The sequence below is a fragment of the Acomys minous genome (assembly GCF_964271855.1).
Source record: "Acomys minous genome assembly, chromosome: 1".
NCBI lineage: Eukaryota > Metazoa > Chordata > Mammalia > Rodentia > Muridae > Acomys > Acomys minous.
The window spans coordinates 7,210,544-7,229,330 of record NC_140483.1 but is presented as its reverse complement, the minus strand read 5'-3'; the positions used below and the strand labels follow the sequence as shown (position 1 = coordinate 7,229,330).

General features: G+C 40.6%; 1 protein-coding gene across 1 annotated transcript in view; it reads left to right on the top strand.

Moving 5' to 3' along the window:
- Positions 1-329: 329 nt before the first annotated feature.
- USH2A (usherin) overlaps positions 330-18,787 on the top strand; it is a 683,333-nt gene continuing 664,875 nt past the window's right edge. Inside the window, exons 1-3 of the mRNA XM_084773188.1 lie at positions 330-409; positions 1,189-1,834; positions 5,564-5,729. Of these exons, the coding sequence (XP_084629314.1) occupies positions 1,362-1,834; positions 5,564-5,729 (639 nt within the window). The 5' untranslated portion in view covers positions 330-409; positions 1,189-1,361. The remainder of the gene's footprint in view (positions 410-1,188; positions 1,835-5,563; positions 5,730-18,787) is intronic.

Genomic DNA, 18,787 nt, shown 5'->3' with positions numbered 1-18,787 from the left:
CATCTTGCCTAAAGAAATCAGGCATTGTTAGACTTTCCTGAGGTGACAGACAGAGGTCAACCCATACGTAGAGACGCTTTCATGCATTGGCCAGCCTTTAAGGGCGTAGCTCAGGGTTTGAGCCTCCTGCTGGATCCTTCCCGCCAGAGAAGGAGCATTCAGAGTTACCCGTCCAGTTGCTGTCTCACAGAGCCAGGTCCTTCTGACTAAAGCATTGCGTGGAGGGAGGTTCATAAAAGCAGGAAAGAGGAGGGGCCGGGTAGGATTTGACCGGATATGGTGTACTGCTTCTTTAAAACTTAAGCATGCACGGCCCCACCTAACTCCCTCCCACCAGCTCAGGTGCTAGCTGAGAGCTGGGACAGCTCAGTTCCAGAGGGGCCACCAAGCAGTCAGCACTGAGCTCCAGGTAACCTTTTGATCTGTGGGGAGTACTTTACCCTGGAGGTCGAGTCTTCCTCATGGCCTTCCTGTTCCTGGGGCATGTTTCCTAGAAGTAATGGGGAAGGAGTTACAGCAGGGTTGCCGGGCAACATGGGACAGAGGCCCTGTCCAGGAGTCATTTCTCACACTGAGGGGTCCAGCTGAAATGCAATAAGGAAATGGTAACTCGGCTTATTTATCAATACAATTACTTACACGGAATTAGGAATCCATATTTAACCTCCAAGCACAGTCATATGTGGAAACATTAACACAAATGCTTGATAAATATTAAGGCACGAGGCAAGCAGATGGTATTGAGTTTCTAATCAGCTTTGCTGTGAGCTTAAAGTGGCTGTGCAGGCTCCGATGAGGGGAACGGCCCGGAGGGCTTAGCTAGCTCCACTTCGGGCATATGCAAGTTAGCTCTGGTCACAGCATATGGTGTTCGTGAAAAGCGCTAAAGGATGCTTTACTGCAGTAATTAGAGCGGGCAGTGCCAGTTCCCTGGGGTCGAGTAACGGCTCAAAGTAGCTGTAAGCCTATACAATTCACAATCATATATAAATACATAAACCGATTGTCCTGTAGATCGATGACTATGAATTGCCCAATAACGTCAAGATCTTTGCCGTAGCTTTTGACTCTACGATATGTGTGTAGTTCAGGATGGACTTTCAGAAGTTTGGCGTTGTTTTTGTATGGGGGGCACAAAGTCTTTATGCTTCGGATGAACTCTTGGTTTCTTGTGTGTTTGCTCACCAGACACCGGCTTCAACACATGTCTCCGCCCTCCCTCAGGACATCCTTGCTCTGCCTTCCCTGTGAAAGTGTGTCTGCAGTCTCCCTGTGAGATGGGCATTCTCAGTATTCAGGTGCCCAAGCCTGGTTATTAATTTAGGAATGCTTCATCGGGTGAAGACTAATATTTTATAATCATGCATTGCCTGGCTCTCTCACCGGACTTCCTGTGTCGGGCCATTAAAACATTGATCTTTACCTATTTGACCTCAGTGTCGTTGGCTGCCTCTCAGGGCCTTTTCCCAAGGCTGGAGAACGTGGGCGCTTTCAAGAAGGTATCCACTGTGCCAACCCACGCCACGTGCGGATTCCCAGGCCCCAGCACTTTTTGTCACAGCTCGATGGCTGCTGAGAGTGTCCACGTGTGCACCGAGAGGCTGTGTATCCAGGACTGCCCCTACCGCTCGGCCTCTCCTCCCTATACTGCCCTCCTAGAAGGCCTCCGGAGCTGCCTGCCTGCAGACTACCGAGATCTCCACCCTTACTCCAGCAGCAGCGCCATGAGTTTTATATTCGGACGTCACAAGGACTGCCCTTCTCTGCGGGCTCCGAGGCTGGCGCCAGAATTTACCTTAGCCGTGTGGCTGAAGGCTGAGAGAGAAGGCGTGGCGTGAGTACCAAACAGCAGCTATGTTTCCGGTTTTCAGTTGGTTTAGAACCCTGTGAAGGCACAGGTTGTGGATAGTATTGCAAGCTGAGGTCTCATCTAGAAATTAAGCTGGCGGTAGAGCCCTGCAACTACAGGGCACTAGATTGTAGAGCAACAGCTGTGCTGGTCTTTCCTCTTCTGGCTTTACCAGCTGAGTGTTGTTTTCCTGAGATGTTTTCAATCTGTTGTAAAATGAGGTTGACCATGAAAACCAAAGTGGTGAAATTAGTTGCACTGGAGAGTAACATAATCTGAACATATATCAGGTATACATATGGTATATTATTTATAACAGTTACATTTAATATAACACATAATAAATTATATATTAATAAATATCAATTATATCTGATTCATTTATTATTTATTCATTTATTTCTCATAGACTAGCTGATCTTTTGGCCTTAGTCTTTGGAGTCTAGAGGAAGTTCAGAGTGCATTTGTAGGCACAGGTGCCAGTAATAGAAATAATTGTTATGTGTGAAGTTTTGCTTGAGGTTTATATATACAAAGTGTGCCTACTGGAAAATGAGTTGGGTTATTCTGGTTTTGTTTTTGTTTTTTTTTTACTAGGCAGGTAGCTTTTTGAAGACCTTGCCCTGTTTCATTTATCTTTCTTTTTCTCAATAAATGGTTATGTCATGAATGGAAGATGTTTAATGATAGAGTTGAACGTAGATAGCCCCCCCCCCCCCCGCCTCCGCCCCCAGAGTTGAACACGTACATAGCCCCTCCCCCATCCCCAGGGTACAGCCTTGGGGCTTCACTGTGTGGAAGCAGGTAAGCAAGAGAAGTTCCCAGGGACTTCCTGCTGTTGAATCTGCCAAGGATGCCCTCAATGTGATTAGGAATGAGCTCTCCTACAGCCAGCTTTGCTCCATGTAACCACGATCTTTTCCTTCTGTAACACAAAGCCAGTCTAGAAACAGAACAGGCAATATTTTGATGAGTCTTTACTTGATTTACTTTTTACATTTTACTATATATGGCTTTATGCGTATGTGCATGTATGTTTATGTATGTGCATGTTTATATATGTATATGTTTATACATGTGTATGTGCATGCATGTTTATATATGTGCATGTATGTTTATGTGTATGTGCAGTGCCTGTAGAATCCAGACTCCTGGAGCTGTCATGTGGGTGTTGGCAAGGCTCCCGATATGGGTTATGGGAACTGAACTTAGGTCTTTTACAAGAGTAGGAAGTGCTCTTAACCTCTGAGCCATCTCTCTGGTTTCCACTAATCTTTATTTGCTTAATACTAATTTTTTGGCATTTTCATCCATGCATAAAGTGTGTTCTAGTTAGTCTTACCTCCTCTTTTGTCCCCTAGTCGTGTTGGGCACCTACCTGCCCTTGTGATGCTTTGGGTGGGACTTTGTTGAGTGAATATCTCAACACTATGAAACAAGGAAAATTCTCCCTATCTCACAAACAAACGTGACATAGACATCTTAGGTGTTTCTGTCTCATTTGCCAAGTGAAAATTCACACATTTCACTTTTGTTTTAAATTCAGAGTGAAAATAATTGCAATCCATTATCCATGTTTCTATTGTTTCTCCCCCAAAAAGACTTTGCTGTTTTGCTATTGGAAATTCTAGTAAATCCAAGTTACTTGTTATGTGATCAGCATCCAGGCTCTTAAAACATTTTTCCCAAGCTTGCAGAGACACCTCTGCACCAGACACCTCTTCCATTGGCACCGTTCCATATAGATAAGACACAGGTGCAGTCATGGGGGTGGTGGGATGGTTTATAGTTTGGAGGGCCCATTGCTGGTATCAAGGTCATTTTTATTCTTGAAGCTAAAATACCTATGGGAATTGGGGGAATTTGGGGGTGTTTGCACTAGATAAGTAAAACAAACAAAACATGGATTATCCAATTATTGTGTATTCAGGAGCAGAATAAATCCAGTTCCTAAATATTTTACTACCTGCCTTCGTCTCACATTTATTATCTACCAAAGCTAGAGTGTTTACAAGCAAACAAAATAGCAAGGGAGATAATCAATAACATATTAAGAAAAGCATTTTCAGCAAGCTTGGGGAAATAAGTCTGTATTTGGTAAATACATTCCTGTGTAATGATTGAATTCTCACTTGTAGATTTTATACTCAAGACAAATGAACAAAGGAAAACTCTTAGACTAAGGCCCAGAGACATAGGATAAAGTCAGATTTTTTTCATGTCAGTAAATCACAAACATTCAACTACTGAGGGGTTAAAAATAGCCTGTGTTAATAGAATGTGTGCATGTATGTATTGTATATGTGTCTATGTACATATATATGTATGTATTATGTATTTTTAAAAGATTTTATCTAAAATTATTTACCAAAATTAAAAGATGCTTTTTTTCATATCTTATCAAATGCAGGAAAAAAAATAGTATATTAGTGTCAACAACAGAGAGACCCTTACTCTCCAATCTTATTCTGTTTTCCATATCAGGGACAAAAATCGATGAAAGTCAAGTGAGGTTTTAAAAATGTCCCCTATAAGGATAACTCTGAAACATCTTTCATATCAATCCTTGTGTGGCACAATCTTCCCTTTGCCTCCGGGATGCTCTTGACCGAATGTGATCACCTTTGGGGAAGAAATTTGCTGTGTCCCATTCCCTCACAATGCTGGTGTTCCGGCGGGTGGATTCTCACTCCTAGCTGCATGGCAAAGTCTAATGACTGCTTACACATTGTTGAGCTGAGAAGCCTGGTCATATTAGTGATGCCTGTGGAGATGCCTGGCCTGAACAGCGGCAGTGTGGTGAGGAAGGAACCCTGGGCTCTGAAAGGCATACCAGGCGATCAGTAGAGAAGTGACCCTTTAAAAGAAAGCCCAGCGCCAGAATGGGGGGCATACACCTGTCACCTCAGCACTTAGGAAGACGGGAGGGAGAGACTGCAAGATCAAAACCAGCCTGGGCTGTATAGCAAAACCTACTCTGTAAAGTAAAGTAAGTGTAACGCAAGGCCTGGATGCTTCCTAAGAGTTCTTCCTTGTCATCCAAACACTACTTAGTTTTGTTCTTGTGAAGATGGCTTCCAGCTAATATCTCGAACTCATCGCACTACCTCAGTCTCTCAGCCAGACCGCTGGCCGTTGAAGAGGTAGGCAGTCATCCTGTGCACTCTGATTTTGGCTTCTGGCCAGTAGATGATGAAGTAAGGAGAGTCAGGGAGTTGTTCGTTCTCCGTTTCATCATAGGAATCAAGTAGAGCATTTCCGACTTGAGGGCTAATCACTTAGAACCTCCTATGGACTCCAAATTCGTTTGACATTAAAAGAATAAGAAAGATTTGCCCTGGTAACTCAATACCCATGTGGGATGCGGTGTGTCCTACCACTTCCTATAAAAGAAATAGCCAGGGAGCTAATGAGCCAGTAGCCTAAATGTTAGGTTTCCAGTAGGATGCAACTACTCTACTTTCCATCATGAATTGCTAATGAAGGGTGTTGAGCTTCTGAGGAATATATTGTAAATAAGAATTCAATTTTTTTTTTCTGAAATAAAGCAACTTTTGTTGGAATAAAGCTTTCTAGGAGTGTAATAAGATTCAGGTACTTATTCATAGCACACCACTTTGAGTGTGATTGGGGTCACTTTAACAGGACAATGCCTTAACTTGTCGTTTTGCTCGGATGCTGACCTTTTTCCGTCTTTTCTGGTTGCTTTCTTAGGTGTGTGATGGAAAAGACGGTGGATGGGCAGATTGTGTTCAAAGTTACAATATCTGAGAAAGAGACCATGTTTTATTATCGCACAGTAAATGGTTTGCAGCCTCCAATAAAAGTAATGACACCGGGGAGAATTCTTATGAAGAAATGGATTCATCTCAGTGTGCAGGTGAGTAAAATAAAAAATATTTAACATTTGGTTAAACACGGGGATCTGTCATCCTGTCTTCTCCTTTAAATGGCACCTACCCGAGAAAGCTGAGGCTGTATCTCCATCCTGGGTACATGTAAATGGCAGTGGAGGAAGACATATTTCTGTGTACCTCATGATGCCTTAGCAGTTTCTCCCCCTTATGCTGCTGTAAAACTCTCAGCCCTGGAGATGAACAGTAATGATGCCGTGGGCACTAACCACATGTCCAGGGTCTTTCTGTTGTATTTGGTCACCGCATTTTATTTTTAGATATTAACTGCTCTGGAGTCCAACACTGACCTCATGAGCTGTGGCAGCATTTAAATCCTTGCTTGGTTTCTACAGCTGTCTTTCTGAGATAGTGTCTGATGATGTGAATGAAACTCGGCTGTTGTGTTAAATTGGTGACCTTAGAACTAGTGAACTTTGCACTTGAGGCATTGGGAAGGTGTTATGTTATCATTGCACTTGTCACCAACAGTTTGGAAGACTTTTTAAGGGGCCGTGAGATGCTGAGATAGCTGTGAGGTGTCTGGCATTTTCAGTGTCTAGAGTAGAGAAAGACTTGCCTTTGTTTCTTCTGGGCTTTGTGTGCCTCGGCACTGTCCAACCCGCTCTCGCTTTTCAAATCAGAGGCAGAGTGTGCTCTGTGTCCCAGGAGTGCTCCTATATAAGCCCGCACCCAGGGATCAGCATAATTCCTCCTCATAGTTTATGAAAATTATTTTTGAGTTTAAATGCACATGCATATACATATGCACAAGTATATGTGATACACACACACATACATATATATATGTCTATTTACAAAGATAGCAAGTATTTATTGTGTATCTATATATACATATCTACCTACCTGGATATTGCCACGAATGGAGGTACTAAATAGATTTCCTTAGGTTGTCCTGAGAATTCTTAATTTGACTTAAATTATTATTTCAACATAATATCATCCTTAATAATATGAGAACATAGTATATATACATTTGGTTTTTTGTGATTAGAACTGTTGAAAATATCATACTTTGGCATAACAGTGCACAAGCGTGTATGTGTGTGTGTGTGTATGTGTACGTGTCCATAGATGTATATAAGCAGGATTGGTGAATTGGTTTTAGGAAGGCATTCAGAAAGTCATTGTACCTAGTCAGGGTTCTTGGCTAGGACGTGAGCTTAGTGAATGTGGCAGGTGTTTCTGTGCCACTGGGAGAGATGCCCAGAGTGGGGCCCCATGGAAACAGCTGGGCTGCATCCTGGCGATCCTCACTTCATGGTGGTCCAGTGACTGACAGACAGGGGTCTGTTTGCCTTGTTTTTAGAAGATGCCCATTCTGACAATTGATTGGTGCAAACAAATGGGGCTCTAATTCTTAAAATGAGGACTTAGAAACTTTCAGAAACTTTGCAGACAATGCCAAAACATTTGTTTGTTTCTGGCAGATTTTTGGTGTCTGCAACAATGAACGTAGTCTCTCTGGTTGCCTTTGTTTAGCTTGTTCTGTGAAAATGAGGAGGCCTTAGCAAGCAGTAGTATAAGAAAGCTGTAAGAGGCAAGCTCAACTGCAGCTCCAACCGTGAGGAGGTAGGGGTGCCTGAAATACTGTCCTGGAATTCGACCTCTAAGTCAGCAGCATCACCACTTCCATGCATGTCAGAGGGAAGCCATCTATCTCTTAGTTTATGGAAAGCTTGCTTTTGAAATCTTCCCTTCTTTAAAGGGTAGCAGACTGATGGTTTAAGACTTTTCGTTTATTGGTATTTCATGTGTGTGAATGTTTTGCCTGCATTTAGTTAAGTGCACTTTCATGTGTATAGTGGCAGAGGAGGCTTGAAGTGAGTATCAGATTTCCTGGAGCTGGAGTAACAGGAGTTATTAATCACTATGTGAGTGCTAGGAACCAAACCTGAGCCCCGGAGAAAGCATCAAGTGGTCTTAACTGCTGGGTCCTAACTCCACTCCAGTGCTGATGAGATAGTGGGGCTTTTTATATTTTAAGTTGTTTCTACCAAGGGACAAGTTATCCTTTGTGACTTATACAGGGTTTTTTTTGTGTGTGTGTGTTTTTGTTTTGTTTTGTTTACTTTCTGACTTAAAATTTTTAATTGAGTTTTTGAGACAGGGTCTTGGCTGGTAGCATGAACATTAAGCTCTCACCCAGATTGGCTGCAAATCGCAATCTGCCTTCTTCTTTTCCTAAGTGCTGACATTACAGGCATGTGCCACTGTGCTTGGCTATTACATTTTTTAAATAAAATCTCTGGACTCTAATTAAATCATGAATGGAAACACCGCACAGCTAGATTAATGAAGCTGATCAAGTGTTTGCCCATTCCCGAATCCGTGCATGTTAGTGAACTTCAGCACAGTTGGAACGGCCATTCTCAGGCTACACAGCTTCTCTTAGGGTCTTACACTTCCACTGTCAATTATATTTTATTCATTTATTGACAAAAAAAAAACCTAAACACAATTAGCTTCATGATTCGTGAGTCCTTTGGTCATTATACATTAACTATGCAAAACCCTGGACTTCGTTCTAACACTTCCATGTATGTATACGATTTCCGCGATCATGTTTGTCCCTTTCAACCTTTGACCTTGTGTGTATGTAATGTGTGTGCACATATGGGGTGGGTGCAGGTGACCATGAAAGCCAGAGAAGGAGATCAGATGTCTGATTCCATCACTCTCTCCACCTTATTCCCTCGAGACAGGATCTCTCATTGAGCCTGAGTTTGGCCATTGGCCAGGTGCATAAACCATGTTGAATTTATTAATGTAGGAGGCAGGGTTTGAACCTGGACCCTCACGTTTGCATAGCAATCTCTCTTATTTATCCATGGAGCCATCTTCCCAACAGCTTCCATTTTTTTCTAACATGCTGTCTAACTTCATATTTTTTGGTTTGTTTGTTTCTACATTCACATATGGCAGAAAGAGTGTAATGCTTGCCTTTTTTTTCACTCTTTGGAAATGATACGATTACATCATAATCTCAAAAATTAAACATGACAGCCAAGTGCCATCTATAAGAGAATGAAAAGGAAAGTAAAAAAATCACGTGCACCAATCAATAACAAATTAGTTTGTGTGTGTGTGTGTGTGTGTGTGTGTGTGTGTGTGTGTGTGTTAATCAAAAGGACTAAATGCTATTGTAGGCATAGCTGTTCATGCAAAAACAGATACTCACCTGTCCTGCTCTGACCATGGCTGTCCTTTTGGGCTAAGCATGCTGTAGAGAGCAGAGACTGAGGGATGCTCAGCCTGTCTCTTGTTGGTGTGGCTCTACGGTGAGTCAGCGGGGACAGTGTGGAATAAGAGCTGACTGGAATAACTCTCTTTCCCTGCTCAGTAGCAAAAGAAAAGCAACAGCTTCCTCAGATGGTGTATACTCAGGACAGACTATTTAACCAAACCCCCAGGACAAACTGGCACCCAACCCTTTTCTCTGTCTGTATCCCAGCCTGCCCTGCCCCCAAATCCCACCCAAAGGGACAGGATGGCAAACTCCACTGGGTAGAAAGAGTACAGCTACCATGGGCTTCCCAGCACCCTCAAGTGTCTTTTTCTGTGGCCTTGTTACTAGATGCATCTATGCAGTCATGGCTAGTCCCCCAGCCCTCTTTAGCTGGCCCCTAAGCTACCAGTCATTTCAAATATCACTCAATATGTTCTCCAAGGAGCTCCCTTCAGTGGTGTTTCCCTTGGGGCCAACTGGGCCACAAGAGCTAGATGGGACGGCATGCTGCTCCTTGCCGTGAGCTCCAAGGAAAGGAAACTGTGTGAACCTTTCTCTCAAAGCGGCACATAAAGTGAGGCCTTCTCAGGGTGGCTCCCCATCACAGCTGCAGGGGTGTGTTTTCAGAAACACAAGCACGTCTCAGTCACTAGCTTACCCTGCAGCTGCCAGGTCATACGAGTCCAGGCAGCCTCTGGATTCCGCATGTCTCTGGGTTAATTTTCACTGACTGCCTCTCCCCTTTGCCTTTTCATGCATTCTCCTGGGTGCAGAACTGCCATGGGTCCAGAATTTGTGTGGCACTTCCTGCCCTCTGTTCCCATGGCCTGTGTTCAGAGGGTTCACTTAGTGTCCACTTCTCATGGGCAGAAGTAGAATATTGAGCACGTCACTTGTCCCCAAATATGATGATGTTACTTCAATCCCCAAGGCCCCATATAGAGACATCACAATCCCCAGATAACCTCACAATCGTGTCCTGAGGGTTAGCCAGTGACCACATGGAACTTGTCTTCTGGCCACCAAATGCATCCCATGGCATACACATGCACACATACAATGAATAAATTAAAAATGTAAAAAAAAATTTAAAAATCGGAATGTTAATCCCCCAAAGACCCTATATTTAAATGACTTTAAATGATTAAATCCCAGGGCAATAAAGATATCAGGAAGTGCCATCCATACTAACCAGAAGAGATCTAATATCCTAAACACAAAAATATCAAAAAATGTTTCAGTGATAGATATATCAGTATTTATTTGAAAACCAGCATTTTGAGACCATAACTGTCAGAAAATGGGAAGTTTGTAAATTAATATTCACTCAGGGCTTCAATCTTAAATGGTTGCTGAGTTAAGTTTTGCTTTGGGTTTAGCATATTAGCCGTTTCAGATTAAGTAATAAAGGAAATTATTAAGCCATGTTTTTTATACTGAAACTTGGAAACTCAATTCATGCTTCTATTAAGCACAATAGGGATGGTCTTCGTAGATCTTTTAGGACTTAATATTTATATTGGATTCTTCTATGTTGCAATTACAACAAAAGAGATAAGCCTTTTAAAATTCTGGAATATATAGAGGAATTTTATTGAGTATCTTGTTGTGGATTGGCAGGCAACACTACTTGGAAGCATGCATTTATCTATCTATCAGTGGACAGTAACCCCTGAGTCTCCTGTGAGCATAGTCTTTGCTTGGTAAGCGTCCCACACATGTTATGGGACCTACAGCTTTGAGCGATGCTCAGTAGAGGCTCCACAGAATCCACACTGAGTTGTAGTAAAACATGTTGTGAATGACTCCATATCAGGATTGTGAACCCTCAGGGACTTCTCAGCAATGGGGCAAATGTGCTATGGCATCTTGTAGGCTTCTGGGTACACTGACCAACAGAGCTGCAGAGGAGCCTGGCCACAACAGTATGAGGAAGGGCAGCTTGATGCGAGGAGTGGAGAAAGTATTGATAAATAAGCATGAGCAATCAATAGGAGCAGGAGAGGGACTGTAGAGCCCTGGCTTGTTTGTGTAGTATGTTGGGTTGTCTTATGTCTTCAGTGTGTAAAGAGCAGAACTATTCAGAGCACTGGGGATAGACGTGCAGTTCAAGAAACAATTTGTTAGGCCAGATGAATGAGTGTCCCGGCCTTGGAGTGTCTGTACATATGCACAGTTAATAAGGCTCTCTTTAAGAGCCTCTGATGGAGAGGGGTAGTGGGGATACATGGATCGAGATGCCATAGAAGCTTCTTAGGGATAGGATGCTGTCTAGGGGTGTTCACAGGAGTTCTGCCTTGGCCCACAGCCCCATTCCAACGTCTCCTAACAACACTGATCCTTTAATAATTCTCATTGATTACAGCCACAACTCCTCGTGTCCAGTCACGTAAACACGTGTGCACTAGGCACCGTCTCTTCAGGCAGAGCCATCTCTATTCAGCCATTTGACCGTTACCTAAGTTATTTGAATGTTTTGGGGTTATTCAAAGCAAAGTAAAAATAAACAAGTTAAGATTTCTTTGGGAAGAGGTCAGTTAAAGGTTAGAATGCTGTTGTGAGCTATGGTTCCTGTCCGTCGGCCATCTTACATGCTCATGTTGCAAATGCTGGTTGTAACTGCACTGCATTGACTGGGGCTATTCCCGCTGAAGAGTTGAGGGAGAAAAGGAGGTCTCTTAAGAGTTAACACAGCCTGCCAATGCATAGTATTAAATTCATCTGACATTAAGTTGAAATCCACAAATTTCCATAAGGGCTGTAAAGATGGCTCTGGTGTAAGATCGTTTCCTGTTCTTAGCAAGGAGCAGAGTTTGACTTCCAGCTTTCACAGTGAGTAGCACACAACAGCATATGATTCCTCTAGGTCAGATTACCCTGTGCCTTCTGTCATCTCAGAGGGCACCCCTCCCAGCATGCACATAAGTAGAAGTAAAATATTTTAATAAAGTAATTGCCATAAAACTAAGTCATAATACAAATCTAAAGGGTGTTTTTCAAAGTTCTTTAACCAACAAAAGTAAAATTCCACAGGAACTGAAAAGATCCAATTGTAACAGAAATATAATTTTGGTATGTGTAAATGCTCTTACATATTTCCAATGTATTTATATATGCATGTATTATTTTTTGTATATTTATGCATTCATAGAGAGTGCCAATATATTTTGCAGCTCTGTCTCTGACTTCTATATGTGGTTTAAATGCACATCAAGTTTATTTTTACATAAAGTACTATTTAATAGGTGTATGCACAAGTCCGGCATGAAGAGATGGCTCAGTGTATAAAGGTCCAAGCTAGATTCCCAGAACCCACATGAAGGAAAGAGAGAACCAACTCACATAAGTTGTCATCTGACATCCACAATTGCCCTAAGACACATGGATTCACACACACACACACACACACACACACACACACACACACACACACACACACTTCAAAAGCTAAGAGAAATTATACTATGCCTACTGAACTTTGTTCTACCTTAAGTCTTACTTGATTACATTTAATTAGTCAATTAGTCATTGCATGGTTCAGCTTTATAGTGGCATGCAAGTAATATGGCTTTGGTTGAAACTCTATAGCATATTTTAAACTTTGCAAATGCCAGTGGCTTGAGTGCAGCAGGAAGACTACAAAGCATGGTGTGAAATGAGGAATGGTAGTCAGTAGAGGCTGTACGTTACACATCAGTGGACACTCTGCAGTTCCTTAAGTGAGAATCTTCAGATATGCTGGGAAAGGATGCAGTGAGGAATGGGGGATGAAGGGAGAAATATGTGGCATGGGCAGATTACATCTTCCTAAACACTGCTTGACTATAGAGAGGGAGAGCAAGTATTCTGAAGACAAGTGTGAAGGCAGACCCTGGTAGCCCAGTGGAAACAGTGTTACGTGGGTGAAAACGGCCAATAGTACATGTACGAGGACAATTTAGTTACAAAAATTAGAACATTTTTGATGGAAGGAATGCAAAGTTGATGGAGCCTACTATAGCTTCATGAAGTCTAGTTTATCCAAATTGAGGCACCAATTTGTATCACATTTTTGATACATAGCATGAGCAGGCTTTCAGTTCACAGCCATAATCTCCACCTTTAAAAATCATTAGCACTAACAAGAAGCCAACATTTCCTGTGTTCATATTCTATTATGTTTCCAGTGGTCTGAAATGGGCCAATGTATTATTTCTTTGCCCCTTGATGAACTTGGAAGACCATAAGAAAACAAAGAACCAGAGCTCAATGCAAAGGAATTTATAAGTTCAAATCAGGCATACTGGAAAAGAGGCTTAAAGAAAGGGTCATACCAATTAATTCTTGAATACTATAAGGCTTTTGGTTGATGTAGAAGAGAGAAACAGAAAATTCTACCCAGAAGAAAGAAGGGAGTGATACATGGAAAGTCAAAACGGTGAAAGGTACTGTTATTTAGATGTAAGTACATTGCAAAAATGGCCAAGGAAAACTAGTTCAGAGACTTAAAGCAGTAAATTATTTTTGGGGGGTAGTTCTCTAGATATATAGCTCATATTTTTAATAAATGAATTCTAGTCCTATTTAGTAATTTTTATTATACTGCATTGTCATTATTAAAATTATAAAATACATAGAATATGTGATATACACAGCCAAAAGAGCCTTGTTTAGCTCATGCGCATAGCAGAACAGCACATGACGTGATGTGGTGTTTACCTTGATAAGTCTTAATGTCATCAGGACAATATTTTACAGCAAAAACATAAGACCAATGAGATAATTTCTACAGGGACACTTCTAATCAAGACATACAGAAAGCCATGAATAAATTAACATTTAAACTTAGAATCTGATATTTGAAGATGAACTTACCTACTTATTTCTACAAGGAAATGGCTAGTACTCAATGACAGCTATAAAATATACAATATAAATAAAAAAGAAATATATACAAATACCATCCTCTATGTTGATTCTGTATGGCACTAAAATTGAAAATTGCAATAAAAGAGTGTTTTTCTGTGTCTACTTAGTTTTTTTTTATTAAACAGTGTCTAGTCTTGAAAATGCCACTGTGGTGATTCTGTCAAATTTATAATGGTTCACATTAGATAATGGTGCTGCTTAAACCGGTTCACCTAATAGAATTGTCATTCATAGCATCTTTGCCTAAAAGCCAAGTATAATAAGACTTGGATGATTTTCACTCTTTTGTGGGTAGTCGTTTTGTGCCCAAAGGGCTAACTGATGCCATCGGATGTACATCACTAGGCAGCGCAGTATGCACACTGCCCAGGGCAGAAATGGGCCCATGGTATGCATCACTTCATAAAGGAATAGAAACTATGGCTGTTCTTAAACACAGACTTGAATAGTTTTATTTCCCCATCTATTTTCTTTGATATTTCTCTCTTATATTCAATATTCTAAATTATTCAAGGTTTCCATATGAGTTGCGTTCAAGACTAGTTTTCATGTCTATGTAAGGAAAACTAGTTTTAAAAGACATGTTTCCAAGAGTGAAAAAGCTATCATAGGTAGTCCCACTTTGCAGTGATCTATGCATAAACTGTAAGTATTTGTGGTGGGTATAGAATTTTCATTCTCCCGCGACCCCACCAAAGATAATATGACTCTGAATTGTATGTTTGGAAAGCAGAAAAGTCGATAGACCTGTTTTGTGCATGTGTAGTATCCAGTTGCCTTTATCATGTGGGTTTGGGGAGGATAGAGGGGCAAAAACCCTACGACTTGCATAGGGCTTGAGAGCAGAGCACAGGACCACGGAGAGCCACTCAGAAGCCTGCAGCTAAGGGCCAATTGCTCATGCCAGCCTGAGAGTTCTGGAGGGAACCAAGAGAGTTTTGGTAATGCATGCATGCTATGTAATTCACAGATGAGTTCTGGGAAGGGAACTCCTTGCTTGCTCTAGTTATTCTGCAAGAGTATTCCATACAAATATTTTTGAGGCATGCTCCTGCAGTAACTTTACAGAAAACAAATGAATTTAATGAGCAACTTCAGAAATGAGACAAGAATGAGAAATGTGGACAAATACTGACCACTGTGGATAAATTCCTTAAAACACTCCCCGGGACCACACATAGACCATCTCAAAATATGTGGGAGAAAGGCTTTTTATAAATATTAAAGTGATACATGTTGGGAGGAAATCTTAAAACTTGGGGGCACAGACGTTGAAGCATAGATCTTGCATAGAGTGTGCTTCTCTGTGTTTTTGTTGATTGATATTTTAATCATATGTATTTATGGGATATATCATGATAATTTGCTACATGTATACCGTAGGTGAAGATTGAATTGGACTAATTAGCATCTCTGTCTCTTAATAATTTAATTAACATAATTATATGTATTTATGAACTAGAGTGCAGTGTTTCAATGAATGCATACAATATGTGCAGATCAAATCGGGATGTGAACATTTACATCTCCTTGTCTTCACTGCGCATTTACAGACTTGAGCCTTTTACTAGTTACTCACACATGGTTTGATAGGTTATTGTAAAGTCTAGTCATCCCACTGTGCTGTGATTACTAGAACATGGTACTTCTATCTAGCTGCAGTTGGATTTCTTAGCCCTGCTGTTCCCCATTCCTCTGCCACTCCTTGGACCAGGGACCCTGTGACATATTCAGATTTTCATTCTCGGTGTGGTACTCTCATGCCTATCTTGTTTCAGGTAGCATGATGTCTTCTAGTTCTGTTCCTTTTACTACAGTGATTGCATCTTTTCATGGCATTGAAGAGTTTTGATCAACACAAAACATCACATTTATATGAACATGTAGGTTGATTTGCATATAATATACCCAGAAATGACATAGCTGGACTTTGTAGTAATTCTATGCTAATTGTGTGTGTGTATGTGTCTGTGTGTGTGTCTGTGTGTGTGTGTGTGTGTGTGTGTGTGTGTGTGTGAGAGAGAGAGAGAGAGAGAGAGAGAGAGAGAGGAGAGATCTATTATGTATCCCCATAATGGTTTTACTAATTTACATTTCTACCAAAATTTTATGTTTTTTTCACATTCGTCTCAGTATTTGCTAGTTGGTTTAAAATATATCATAAACTAATGTCAGTAATAGTAACCATACTATGCTAACTAGAAAAAAATCCTTTGTATTTGACTATATTTTGGCCAAATTATCCATTTGCTTTCTGTTCCTCTTCCTTTCTATTCATCCAGTATCAAGGGTCTTCTATTCCATTGCATGCATTTCAGACATTTGATGAGACCAAGAATGTTCAGGGTAGTTAGGGCCATGGGCCTTATTATCACTGTATTATGAGATCAATGTTGGTTTCTTTTATGGATGATTGAGAGCATATGGTATTTATCTTTCCATTAGCTTATTTCATGTAGCACAGCATCATCATCAGCTTAAATTTGTCTGAACGTATAAAATCTATCTCCTGAATTTTAGTTTGAAAAAGCATCAATATTAACACATTTCAAATACGTTTTGTGAATATCATTTTGTTTGTTTACTATACAAAATCCTGAACTATATAATGTGTTCAAATGTCTAAATATTAAAAGAACCCCACTCCTGATATAATGGTGATTACAACATTTTATCACCTTTAAAATGTGCCCATTTCCTAATGCTCATAGATGAGATACCACTGTATAGTCTACCTAGGTACAAAGAACAAAGATTTGGCGTTGATCACTGCGCATCTATCTTCTACAAATGAGTGCTGGGTTTGCCAAAGGCTGCTCTTTTCCCTCTATGGTCACATGACTTCCTTTTAGCCTGTCATTGTGGTTGACTACACTGATGGGTTTTCGAATATTAAACAAGCTCTACATTCCTAGGACAAACCCTGTTTAATCCTTTTGTATAATTTTATGTGTTGATTTGTTGCTTTTTATTTTCTTAGAGTAGGAATTTAAAGTCTCAACAATGTTTTCTTTCCTAATATTAGCACTAGATTTGGCATTGTGCTACACTATAGTTGTATAACTTAATTTATTTTCCAGCTATAATCATAAATTTCTAAGCTGCTTTACTTTAGGTGCACCATGCATAGTTAAGTGTTTTACCTGCTCCTTTGGTTAATGTTTTCTTTCTCTCAATTTCTCTCTCTCTCTCTCTCTCTCTCTCTCTCTCTCTCTCTCTCTTTCTCTCTCTCTCTCTCTCTTTCTCTCCCTCCTTCTCTCCCTCTTCCTCTCTCCCTCTCTCTCCCTCCCTCCCTCCTTCTATGCCTCTCACTAACCTCTTGAAGCTTTTTCTTTTACCCTGAATTTGTCTAGAATTGTGTTATATATCTTCCAATTATTTGAATAAATTTGAAAATATAGTTCTATTACTGATTTCAATTTTGAATCCATCTAGTCAGAGAACATAATTTCTTGGAAACTTTCCCAGTAGATTAATCTGTCACTTATTTTGAATAAGTGTTTCCTCTTCAATTGGAATTCTTGTATATTTTCCTGTTGTTCTCTGTGTTATGTGTTTTCATATACTTTGTTTTTGTTTAATGATTTCCTTTAGGCATTCTTAAGAGTGGTTTTCCAATGACAAATTCATCCTTCCCCCTCACACATGCATATTCTTCTTGTTTAGGTCTTCGGAATCTTGGTGATTTTCTTTTGGCCAGTTAATATCATTTAGGAAGGACTGTGTGTTAAAATGTCATAATTTGTGCATTTGCCTCATGTTTATTTCACGCCTCCTCAGCCAGCTTTTGCTTCATGCATCCAGAGATGCTATTGTTAGGTCTATGTACATCAGGGTTATTACAATTTTCAGCTCAAGCAATCTTTCTATTGTTATGTAACACTATTCTTTACCTCTAGATGTTGGTTAGTTTTCAAGTCTGTGTTGCCTGACACAAGTGAGGCATCCTTTCTGTGATTGGCATGACTGCGTAATACCTGTTTCCCCAAGCACTTAATAACAGGTTCACGGTATTGAATGAGGATTGGTTTTCACATGCATCATGTTTATTTTTCAGTCATGCATTTTTGGTAATTTTAATTTGCTTGTGAAGAAAGCATCTTCTTGTATAGTAAAGTCTGCACTGAGACTCGTGGCCTTCCTCACTCCTGCCTCAAATTGCTGATATTATAGGTGTACACGTCCATGTGTGGATAAACATTAATATTTTATTCTAATCCATCTTTCTTTTTGCCTTTCACTATTTGGTTATTCAGGCTTTAAAATCTATGCTTCTTAGTTATACTGTCACCTCAGGTGAGCCACTGTCATGCTGTCTGGTTTATGCTGTAATGGGTGCTGGCTTACACTGTCTGGTCTGGTCTGTAACTGGTGCTGGTCTATTTGCTGATTTTCTTTTTTTGCCTGTTTACTGTCCTTCTTTCTGACCCCCAAAGCCCCATGTGAAACTTGAACAGATTTTATGATCCCTCCTTGAATTTTAAAATGACATTTGAGTATACCGTTTATAGAGCATTTTAGAAGCTCTAGGTGTTTAAGTAGACACAATTCACTTTTCAGTCTACTGACATGGACACTTGTTCCTTGTGCTATGAGCTGAAGTCTTACTTCCGTTTAGGTTCTTTATTCATCCCAATTTAAATATAATTGTCTTGAGTAATTCCTGCAATGCCCCCAGCCCCACCCTTGCCGTTTCACAATGCGTGCTTACACAGTCACTTAGTGTCACAAACGGAGGCGGAGAGTTAGTGCAGGAGTGCTCTTCTATCTTTGCTTTGGTTCTCTTTTGGGAAGTTGTTTTTTAAAGTCATTCTTGCAAGCTAAGCTGGATGATAGCTAAGACCCTTATTCCCACACATCTTGTGATGTCCTAATTTTCTTCTTGTT